This window comes from Prenolepis imparis, unplaced genomic scaffold (genome assembly GCF_030444845.1).
Source record: "Prenolepis imparis isolate NDT839.2.m4 unplaced genomic scaffold, iyPreImpa1.0 SCAF_7, whole genome shotgun sequence".
Taxonomy (NCBI): domain Eukaryota; kingdom Metazoa; phylum Arthropoda; class Insecta; order Hymenoptera; family Formicidae; genus Prenolepis; species Prenolepis imparis.
Genome location: NW_028141165.1, coordinates 15,408,846 through 15,421,493, shown reverse-complemented (window position 1 = coordinate 15,421,493; position 12,648 = coordinate 15,408,846). Strand labels below are relative to the sequence as shown.

The window sequence follows — 12,648 nt, the reverse complement described above, 5'->3', positions numbered from 1 at the left end:
TTGCGCCCTTCAGTATTATCTAATATTTCAAAATCTATATTCTCAATTTTTTTTGTACCCGTTGGTTCGCCCCTTATTATTTCTTTTAAGGTTTTCCACATAGATGTCGGATTTCCCTTGTTATGATCTATCATATTTTCATAGTATTTTTTTTTTCTTTGTCCTGATTAATTTAACCACTGCATTTCTTTCGATTTTAAACTGTAACCAATTTTCATCCGTGTCATCATACAACGCTTTACTGTACGCCTCATCCCTTTTAGCCTCTGCTTCCCTTATTTCATCCGAAAACTACTTTTTCCCTTCCCATATTTTCGGAATTCTAAATTTTTTTCTAGGTGCTGTAGCATCCAACGCATCTACTATATTATCGACAAGTTTCTTCGCTCTCACACTGACATTCATATCTTGGCTTTTTCCTAATTTATTTTCCATTAATTTAATAAATTCATCTACATTAAACTCTTTAAAATTCCTAGCACTAAATTCTCTGTATTTATTATCAATTTTATTCGCATTAAGATCAACTTTTAACCACGCATGGTCCGTTATTTTAGGTTCATGAATTACTTGCACTTCTATTTTATTATTAGCGTAAATTAAATCTATAATTGTCTTACTATCTTTCGTAATTCTCGTCGGTTTATTTACATATTGTTTCATGCCTAAACTCAACATTGTCGTTTGTAACTTCTTTGTATAAAACGAGTCCAACATAATATCTATATTAAAGTCTCCTATTACTATACATTCTCCCCGTATTATTAATTCTTCTATTATATCCTCCAGAAATCTCACAAAATCACCATGCGATGAACTCGGTGAATGATATATTACTGTTATTACTCCTTTATACAATTTATCTTTCACCTCAATCGCAGCACACCAACAATTCGCTTCTAACTTTTTTACTAATACTATCTCATATTTAATATCGTCCCTTACATATAAAAGAACCCCTCCTGTATTTCTGTTTTCAGCATCACATCTAATCATACTATATACTCCGGTACGTTCACTTCACAGTCTTCAATTTCAGCAGTCACTCTGGTTTCTGATAACGCTATGAACGCAGGATTTATTTTCTTCATAATCTGATGCTGTATCTCGTCTTTATGCGCCATCAAACTTTGCGCATTTGTATATAGTATTAATTCCGTTTCCTTCTGTAGTTGCTATTTATCTTCCTCCCAGCCGGCCCTCCTCTTCTCCTCCTGTATCGCCCTCTTGGACATTTCGGATCAAGTGCGCCATGCTCATCATTTATTTTCAAATTGTATGTTTGAATCTTAAACATACAATTTATACATCTTTTCTTTGTCGCTGTACATTCACTCACTTTGTGATTTCTTGCACATTTGTGACATATTTCATTACGCGTACAATTCTTTGCAATATGATAATAACCCCAGCATTTAAAACATCTTTTAATGTTAATGTGATTGAATGCAGGACACTTTCTCCATCCTCAGTTTCCCTTTGCTCAACATTACTTCATGAGTCTCTTCATCTGCTTCAATTATTACGATACCATCTTTTCCTCTTCTTCCGGACTGATCTTTATCATTTCTTTTCTCTTTAACTATTTTCTTCACTATTCGCATATGAATTCCTTCATTTTTCGCGTCAATTTTGTTCTGCTTCTTAATTGTACCTATTAAATCATCATCATTCAACTCCATTTCTTCCTCGCCAATATTGACAATTTTTATCTTAGGTTTCATCCGCGGTGACTCAGTAACGTTAAAATTCTCGCCCAGGTTGGCTTGTACTGTCGCCTTTAGCTTCTCCATTTCTTCTCCAGTCTCACAGCCGAGAATCACTGTTCCCTTACTTCCTTTTTTTAACTCCGTTATTCCCATAGCCATATTCTTGATATCTACCTTTTCTTTTATTAGTTTTTTAGTTGCTTCACTCTCCTGTTGCACCTTGGGTTTGACAATTATAATATTTTCTTTTTTCTTCTCTTTAATTGCTTCACTATAACATCTTTGAGCTCCTCCTGCCAGTCCACCCGCTCCTCCTTGTATAATTCTTCTCAAGTCTTCCAGTTCTTGTTTAATACTTCCAAATTTTTCTCGAACTATTTCCTTAATCATCATTTTAATTTCCTTCTTACATGCTGTTTCGTCTTTTATTTCTTTCACAGTTTTTACAAGCCAATCTATTTTTACGTCAATACTCGATGATCCACTCGCTCCTGATATTCTATTTCCACTGCATGATGTCGTAAACGAACCCGTAGATCCTGTAGATCCTAGTCTTTCTCTGCTGCTCCCCGCTGCTGTCGGTGCCTTCTTCATATCTGCTTCACTTTCAATTGTAAATTTCTCAAATGGGCCAGGACACGACACCAGTTCGCGATTTCTATCATAAATTTTATGTTTACTTGCACACCTGGATGGTAAAACAGCTTAACACAAGACTTGCATGCAACAACCTGATTTTTTATGGCCTTCTTACATGCCGAGCATCGATACTCGTCATATTCATCGTTCATATCGATAATTACCGGCTGAAGCTGTTAATACCAGCATAGGCGGTCAATTACCTTTGTCCAAATTCACACGTCAGCGCTTTGTGTCCACCTTTAATGTCTACCTGTCGCGTGAGATCTCGATGCCTCATACAAGAAATATAACTCTCACGCTCACAAATCAGCATATTCCTGCTAGATAACACTCATGTCTATTCCCGGTCTATGCAACTATTACTTCAATACTTTTTCGCCACTCTCCCTCACTATATAACCACTTAAAAGTTATCACTTTTGCAGAGCGATGTTTGACACGTCTTCTCTCAGAGAGAGAGAGAGGGGGGGAGGGGGAGGGGGGGAGGGGGAGGGAGGGAGGGAGAGGGAGAGGGAGAGGAAGGGAGGAAGGGAGGGAGGGAGGGAGGGAGGGAGAGGGAGAGGAAGGGAGGAAGGAAGGGAGGGAGGGAGGGAGAGAGAGAGAGAGAGAGAGAGAGAGAGAGAGAGAGAGAGAGAGAGAGAGAGAGAGAGAGAGAGAGAGAGAGAGAGAGAGAGAGAGAGAGAGAGAGAGAGAGAGAGAGAGAGAGAGAGAGAAGGTAGGAATACAAAACCATACAACTATATTTACAACCATAAACGAAGGATACATATATCTTTTTATATGTACAATATATGTACTATATGTAAATGTGCGTATAAATATTTACGCAGATCTGATAGTATACACTAAATTGGAGCGACATGTGCGAGATGGCCAAAGACTTTGAGTAAAATGACAAATAGATTCCCATCTACAACTTTTCTACATTACATACAATTTTTGTTTTTTGCAAATATAACTTTGCATTGATTAAATACGCATCATGTGCCAACATACATATAATATATATATACAGGGTGTTTCTAAAACTATGTCAGAGATTTTAAGGGCGTATTTTAGGAGTCAAAATAAGAAAAAAAATTCGTATAAACATGGGTCCACAAATTGAAAATTAATATCCCTCTAATCTTCCTCTCGAAATCTGACCAAATTGTCAAAACCACATAAAAATGAAACTTAATCACAATTAATTATTGTATGTCACTATTAATTATTGCGCTATGTGAAATTTCAACGATTTGGAAAAAAGTCTCCGAGAGTTAGAATACATTTTTCGATTTTTTTCCCAAACTTTAGAGGACTATAACTCGGAGAGAAGGCAAATTTTGTACCCATGTTTATATAGGAACTTTTTTCTTATTTTGATCCCTAGAATATGCCCTTAAAATCTCTAACATAGGTTTAGAAACACCCTATATATATGTATATATATATATATATATATATATATATATATATATATATATATATATATATAGGGTGTTTCTAATATATATATACTCTCACCCGCAAATAAATGGATCATTAGCACAATTTTTTAACATCTTTGAATAACGATAATTCAGCAAAAAATCATCGTATTGAGATAAATCAAAGTTCAAATTAAAGCTTGAATATTCAATCTTAGTTTATTAGGTTGTTAAGAGAAATGTTCAAGCTTTAATTTGAGTTTTGGTTCATCTCAATACGATGATTTTTTGCTGAGTTATCGTTTTTCAAAGATGTTACAAAATTGCGCTAAAGTTTGTGGCCTATTTTTTTCTGGTGAATATATATATACACTACGCAAAACAATTAGGGGAGCGCTTTAAAACTTGCAAAATTTGATGATTTTTAAGAAGCCATATCTCAGGTTAGGGAGATCGTAGGACAATGTTTCTGGGCGCATTTTAACGGGTGAAGCTTCGACTTTAAAGTGAGTAAGGTTGCATTATTTGTCTCATCAAACAGTTTTTCTTGTAAGTCCCAAAATGAGATCGTTAAAAAGCTCTGGAAATTTCTTGACTTTGTAGCCGTCCATGGAAAAAACAGGGATGGAACCATAAATGCCACCACATTGGCTTTAAAGTGGGAAACCTTCCCTTTAAAATGCCACAAGAAACATTGCTCTATCGTACCTAGGAGCTGAGCTATCGGATCTCATAGTCACCCCTGTATTTTGCAAGATTTTTAGTAATACCGCCGGCATTCACATTATCTGATGTATGTATGTACATCACGAGGAAGTTGCTCGGTCGGATTTTGCACATTGTGTATGATGTATGTGTGCGTCAATGTTAAATGTGATGCGTGTGTATGTATGACTTGCGTGAAATCGAATGTTTCTTGTTTTTTAACATATGATCGGACACTGTACGTACATATATTACATACTAACTGTACGTACACACAAATAACTCTCATTCAGGCATTTAACACTAACTGATCTACATATGTTGAAAAACAAGAAACATTCGATTTCATGCAAGTCATTCATACACACGCATCACATTTAACATTGACGCACACATACATCATACACATGATGTGCAAAATCCGACCGAGCAACTTCTTCGTGATGTACATCAGATAATGTGAATGCCGGCGGTATTACTAAAAATCTTGCAAAATAGAGGGATGACTATGAGATCCGATAGCTCAGCTCCTAGGTACGATAGAGCAATGTTTCTTGTGGCATTTTAAAGAGAAGGTTTCCCACTGCAAAGCCAATTTATGGTTCCATCCCTGCTTTTTCCATGGACAACTACAAAGTCATGAAATTTCCAGAATTTTTTCACGATCTGATTTTGGGCTTCACAAGAAAAACTGTTTGATGAGACGAATAATGCAACCTTACCCACTTTAAAGTCGAGGCTTCACCCGTTAAAGTGCGCCCAGAAACATTGTCCTTTTTTTTTAACGCAGAAGAAATCCTCAAGAGGATACCCTCAGCCCGTGGGGACGGAGAGTTATGTGGTGTTGGGGACATTCCCCGACCCACTGAAACTCCTGCGGCGACCATCTCGGGTGTTGTTTGAGTACCCCCCAGGAGCTGCGTTAGCATTACTTTTAGGGGGGAAAAACATTGTCCTACGATCTCCCTAAGTTGAGATATGGTTTTTTAAAAATCATCAAATTTTGCAAATTTTAAAGCGCTCCCCTAATTGTTTTGCGTAGTGTTTATACAGGATGTTTCATTTTAATCGCCCCAGGTAAATATCTCGAAAAATATGAAAGATTACGGAAAACGTACAAACAAAAGTTGTTTAGTTTGAAGGGGAACATAAGATGGTGTCATTGATTTGACCTTGAGTGAACGTGCCCAGGTCATATGGAGTTCAACTTGGTTTTTTTAAATGGAACCCCCTATTTTACATTGCACATTCTTGTAGCTTACCTCGAGATCTTTCCAAAACACTATAATAAAGTATTTTTTTATGAAGTACTTTTTTAGAGTTATGAGACTCGAAGTTTACAGTATTTTGACATAAAATACAAAATATCTTGTGAAACATACAGTTTTTGCGGTAATCTTCCTTTAATATTTTCATGCACAAAATAATATGAAACCACTCAATCAATTAGTGTAAAGAAAACACATGGCTTTAAAAAAAAGTATGTAATTTGCAACCAGCAGCTACTTACTTTTTCTTGCAAAAACTATGTTTTCTTTACTCCGATTGATTAGTCTTATTATTCTGTGCATAAAAATATTAAGGTAAGATTACCAAAAACTGAACGTTTTATAAGATATTTTATATTTTATGTAAAAATACTGTAAACTTCAAATCTCATAACTCAAAAAGTACTTCATAACAAAATATTTTATTATAGTGTTTTGAAAAGATCTCGAGGTAAGCTACAAGAATGTGCAGTAAAAAATAGGGGATTCCATTTTTTAAAAAAACAAAGTTGAACTCCATATGACCTTAGCACGTTCACTCAAGGTCAAACTAATGACACCATCTTATATCTCCCTTCGAATCAAACAACTTTTGTTTGTAACGTTTTTTTGTATCTTTCATATTTTTCGAGATATTTTTGCCTGGAGCGATTAAAATGAAACGTCCTATATATACAAGCAGAACAATAAGATAAAGCCAGCGCACAATGTCATATCCATTGAACTAATTAACAAAGTTTAGAAGGTAAGCTTAGCACGTGGCGTGGAGGCGGGGATCATTTTTGCTTTTCAATTTTACTTTAACCTTTTTTGACTAAATGTTGAACCTCTTTCGACCCTTCTTTTGAACCTTATTGCTATCTATCTACTTACCTATTCTTCCTGCATTATTTTTGCTTAGATTACTCGACTCTCTCGGACTTAATCTCTATATTCTCAGATATCTAACATAATTATATCTGTTTTTAGTTTCTAGTAAAATACCTTCCGTATATTCAAAAATCCTCAATCTGAATGGCTTATCTGACTTATTACAAATTTTTATTGCTATTATAGAAATTAATTATTAGTTACATTACTTATTATTATAAACTACATGTCAAGAGATCAGAGCAGAGTTTAGATCGCTTTGCGAGAGACTCTCTAATTATTCATCATCCCCACGCCACTTTTGTTTTTCCTTCTTTCTGATTTGAAACATTCTTTTTCTCTAACACATGCTTATCGTGAGTCTATACATTTACACACAGGGACTTGTTGAAATAAAATGAAAACTGCGACCGAGTAAAACTCATTCGATACGAAGCGAGCCTTATTAAGCAGTCTTGGTTCAATCTACGATGCTAATCACCAATTGCTGCTATATTGCATAGATGCGTTATATTGTAGTAAGTACGTTACTTGTTTCATCATACATCGCACAAGTATATCTACAAATCATACGATATAATTTACCGTCCATATTAATATGACAAAAGACACATACCGAATGTGAAAACTTAGTTTGAAGAACGTGAAAAGAGGAAGAAAAAAGGAGAAGGAAGGGGAAAAATGGGAATTTGTGTCAAATTTATTTGTATGCGGTCTATTCTTCTTATTAATGAAGAATATTCAAGCTACACATATACACATATACATAGATGGCGAATAATAACGATAATAGGATTAAGAGTAAAGCACATCAATTTTGACCGATTTTGCCAACAACAGCCTACAACTACGATACAATTAATTTTTATGCAATCTTTACAATCGGTATGTCACTAATCGAACTGAGGATGGGACAAACAAACAAATAACAAGATATTACTCCAAAATTTTCGATTAAACTATAAAAGAATATTCGCTATTTTTATACACAGGGTCGATTTAACAATTTTTAATATATATATGTATTAACACCCTAAGTTAAATCATAGTTTCGACAATAACACAAGGATTGTATAAGAAATGCGACAAGGAAGAATTTATATATAATTTGTATAAATGCACAAATGCAATTCTGAATGCAACATTATCGAACCAAAAATTGGATTTTGAGTCAAGTTGTTAATTTACATCCCATGTGTTCACAAATTACTCGCTTATGAATGAATCTCAATTAGTCACGATCGTTTGAATCGCACGATTGTTTGAAAATAAAAAATACAAGAGAAACGTAATTCTTTGTCAATATAAGAATAATAAAATTTTTCTCTCGCTTACTTAAGTGCCAATCTTGCCAATAATTAATTTATTCTACGTAACAACAGCTTTTCTAGGTATTTAATAGAGTATAATCACATTTTGATTTGAGATATAGATATATAGACAATTATTTATATGTAGATATGCAATCGTATAGATGTGTATAGAACAGGTCAAACAAAAACATGGAAATAGATGTGATGTTATGCGTAATTCGGTAAATTTTCAAATCACATTTCGAACAAGATCGATCTTGTTGAATGTAGAAACTGTATCGATTTTCGTTCACTCCAAACAACGATATTACAAACGTTAACTCGATGTATTAAATGTATATATTTATGTATATTATGTATAAAAAAACTTATATATTGTGTGCTCATGATAGATTAAACAGCATCGCACGATGTTATTGGATTATATTGAGCTTTCTTTTACAATTTTTATTGTTACTTTTTTATAGAAGAGTCTATAGAAGAGTCTATAAGAAATATTAATTATACGCTTTCTCCAGCCACATTTGCCGCATAAAGTTTATATATGTATATTAAAATGTGAAAAATAATCATGATATACACACATGCAATATTAAATATTAAAAATCAATCAATGATAGTTAAAGTAGATTTATGCGTTTTATACATATAAGATTTACTGCCAATGTTCAATTGAGTTCAAATACGCAATTGTAATAGTCGAGTAACATTTTTATGGAAACGTGGGGAGATATAGATAATATGGAGATTCAAAAAGTTAGATCCAACAAAACTGAAAATTACGATCATATGCAATTGAAAATAATGAAACGCGCTTCCGACGTTAATATTATTTTTCTCGTTATCATTAATCATACAAATTTTGTTAAGCCTCTCTTAGTTGTAATCACATTTTTACGTAAACATATACTTGTACATTCCACAAAAATATTTAAACTTTAAAAGTCTTTAAAATTTTAACATCTTTTTGCGAATAAATGTAATCGTTATTTTCTTGTATTATTTGCCGTTTATATTATTTGTTTATCATATCTTATCAAATGCAAATGCAATTTTTTTTAATGCAAATATAATTATTACCATAAAAGCATATTGTTATAACAATCAATGCGATAAGAAAATAACATCAATTAATTAGGCTAATTAAACTCGTTGCATTTATTAATCTATTATTTTTTTATGTGGCTTACAAAACTGCATAACTCTACGAGCAAGTTACACAACGTGATAAATGATAGACAAAGAAGTTGTAAATAAGTGAGACGATCCCCTCTTCTTGGCTCGTAAGAAAATCTTGAAATTCTCGCCGGGTTTATTCGCATGCTAAACACATGAGTCAAGCGATTTGTTGTTGGATTGCAATTTTCGAACGCGGTCGGACAATTAACGCGTTACATCTTATAATTCAAAAATTTTTTTATTACACTTCGCGCTAAATTTAATGCTTTGTCTCAAACTTGGAAAAATTTCGGCCTCGAAATAGCCTCAAATAATGACTTTCAGAAAAATTTACGAACTCATAAACTCATCATGACGAAACTGCAAAGATTGCCTCTGGCAATTTGTCCCGACGCAGATCTCCGTGAGCGTCGCGACGTTCGGCAAAGTTATTTCGAAAATAGTGGGGCGTCGCTCTATTTCGGTCGCGCTAGCCAGGGCCATTTAGTCTACGGCCTGGCTTCCTTACTAGGAAGCTGCGGATCCGAAAAATTCACCCCAGTCTCTTTCGGTGCCTCTTCTGGTTGAAAATCTAGTTGGAAGATAGATGATGGCCACGAGACGATAAATGCGAGGAAGAATTTTATCCACAAATGTCAATCAGCGCAAAGCACTTTAGGTTGAGACGAGTGTAAACGGAAAGGCCAGGGTTGGCTGTTATTATTGCTTCCAGGATAAACCCAGATATAATTCGATGATTCTCGATTATCGAGAGATGGCTGCTTGATTTCACATCAACATACGAAAGTGTGACAACATGTTACAATTTAATTAATTAATTGTGAAATTTAATCACAGTGCGGGAGAACAAATATAATCGCGAAAATTATTTGAATTTTGTCGATGAGCAGCATGTCGAATGATGTAATTCAACGGCACAAACTGTGTAAGCTTATTTAAAATATTATAAAATATATTATAAAATAATATATTTATCGAATCTACATAGAGATATTTATATAGAATCTAGAATTTATATATTGGGTGTCACATAAAGACCGCCCACTAAGTACATAGCGTTATTCCTTACCAAAAAATAAGTCGAAAAGTCCTGAACAATCTTTTTTTTTTTGAACACTTAATAATGGAGTAATTATTCAGTAAATCCTGGTAATATGTACTCGCGCACACTGTGCGACTCACTGACGTGCGCCAGGATAAAGTTCGGCGCTGTTTGGCCGTTACTTTACTGAGTTATTACTCCATTATTAAGTGCTCTAGAAAAAAAATTGTTCAGGACTTTTCGACTTATTTTTTGATAAGGAATAACGCTATGTACTTAGTGAGCGGTCTTTAAGTGACACCCTGTATAAAATCTATATAGAGATATTTATTAACCATGTCATATACATACATGCATACATATGTGTGTTGTGTGTGTATGTATATATATTACCTAACAGACAAACGACAAGTTAGAAAAGAAAAATTTACACTTGAGAAACGACAGTAATTCTCATCTCCGCAGGTGGTTAAAACCTTGAAAGATTTTAAAACAAGAAGATATCTGCTTAGTAATTATCGTGATAGAACAAACATGTTTTGGAAGGATCTGGTCGAACCTGACGAAGAGGAGGAGGCGCTGCTCTGCAGTCCTGCTCTGATGGCTAGGCGAGCCTCAGAGTCCTGGATTGTTGCACCTCCCGTAGAGGTATGCCAGACAAATCTACAATACGTATCACTGTACGTCAACAACAACTGCGTAAATAAAATTTGGAAAATGAAAGGATGGGAAAACAAGAGATAACAAACAGGAGAAACATATTATTTGCTCATATAGCCGTTGTTACAGTGAAATCGGTCTCATCCTTAAAATTAGCGATAACGTATGCTCGACAAAGTGTGGATCCAAGGTTTACGAATTAAATATACGCAATAATTGATCAAGCAGTTCGGTAAATATGATAGGTTACATAAATATGGAAAATATACATATATGCGCGTTATTTAATTCTGTCCTTAATAAAAAGATGCGAATTTATTTAAAAGAAGAGACAAGCTTTGAAAGTTATTCAACGCAAAACAAAGAAACTTTTTACATAGTTTATAAATATGCCACAATTTAAATATGCGAAACTTTATGTATATACTTTGTGTCACGAGAGATGAAACGTGTGTGTCTATACAATTATGCAACCTTTGGCGAACTTTGCTGAATAACTATTGCACAACAAATTTAGAATGTCTCGTGAGAATTGCGGAAACTCATGCAAAATATTCTTAAAATGATCGCGATAATATATGTACGCGTTCTTCCCCTAAACTTTCTTTCCTTGAAAGAAAAGCAATATATTATATATATATATATATATATATATATATATATATATATATTTCGACCATAGAAATTAGAATCATTTTTTTATGTTATTTATTTGCTTTTAAAGAAAATAGTAACAGATGTCTTCTTTCGTCTTTATGTAAGTCCCGAAAAATTGGTTTATACAAATTATTTAGTACTAGGTTGGAAAAAGCGTTTCTAAAGTTGACACAATAAATCGATTCCTCGGTCCTTGCAACACAAGACTCGAAATCTCGACCCTTGAATTTGAAACGGCCCTTGAATTTGATTAGATTCTCTCTTTTGCTCATGCTTGGTATTTTTTTCTTGCCAGCCTTCTCATAAAATGCTGAATTAACAAAAGACAAGCATATTGTTTCTACAAAATTCATTTATATATATATACATATATATATATATATATAACTAACACTATCCTATAACAGTTTTATGAAAAATTCTGCCAGATTAATAGATATATTAATAGATTAATATATTAATAGATACATTAATAGATATAGATATATAGACTAATATTCAAAATTATATTAAACAAATCATAATTGCATAATTAGTTATTTTATGTGAACTAATTAGAAATACTCTGATGTCTATATATACATATATAGATGAATAGTGATTGAAAATTTATTTGATAACTTTGTAAAATGATATAAAACAGAATTTTTTGTCTAATTTTTGACATTATAAACACGAGTGACATAACTGAAATACGAAGAAAAAAAATGCTCGCTTGTAATAACCTAATTATACAACGTGTGTGCGTGCGAGCGTGCGTGTGTGTGTGTGTGTGTGCGTGTGTGTGTGTGTGTGTGTGTGTGTGTGTGTGTGTGTGTGTGTGTGTGTGCGTGCGTGCGTGCGTGCGTGCGTGCGTGCGTGCGTGCGTGCGTGCGTGCGTGCGTGCGTGCGTGCGTGCGTGCGTGCGTGCGTGCGTGTGCGTGTGCGTGTGAAGATACATGTATAAAGAGATAGAGAGATAGAGCTCTGATATAAAAAAAAGCTTCGAAGAGTAGAGAAAATATATATGTGATAATTAGTCATTTTTGACAGAAAAATGCACAATTTCGTTTAAAATTGATCTGTCCTTTATAAAGGCCTAAATTAGTATAATTTAATCAACTGTATCAACAAATTACAAAGCATGTTATACATGTTCACGAAACCGATCCTTGAACGCGTTGAAGTCTCTTGAAGACACATTTGATCAAATTA

The 12,648-nt window shown here is 34.0% G+C and overlaps 1 protein-coding gene across 11 annotated transcripts in view; it reads left to right on the top strand.

Annotated features, from left to right (window-relative positions):
* Positions 1-12,648, top strand: part of LOC145938937 (uncharacterized) — a 62,866-nt gene that overhangs the window by 43,492 nt on the left and 6,726 nt on the right. Inside the window, exons 1-2 of one of the 11 annotated variants that reach the window (XM_083042872.1) lie at positions 8,896-10,020; positions 10,603-10,785. The exons of the other annotated variants lie outside the window; for them this stretch is intronic. Coding sequence (XP_082898998.1) covers positions 10,672-10,785 — 114 coding nt within the window. The 5' untranslated portion in view covers positions 8,896-10,020; positions 10,603-10,671. Of the gene's footprint in view, positions 1-8,895; positions 10,021-10,602; positions 10,786-12,648 lie in introns of those variants that run through there. 11 annotated transcript variants of the gene reach the window in all.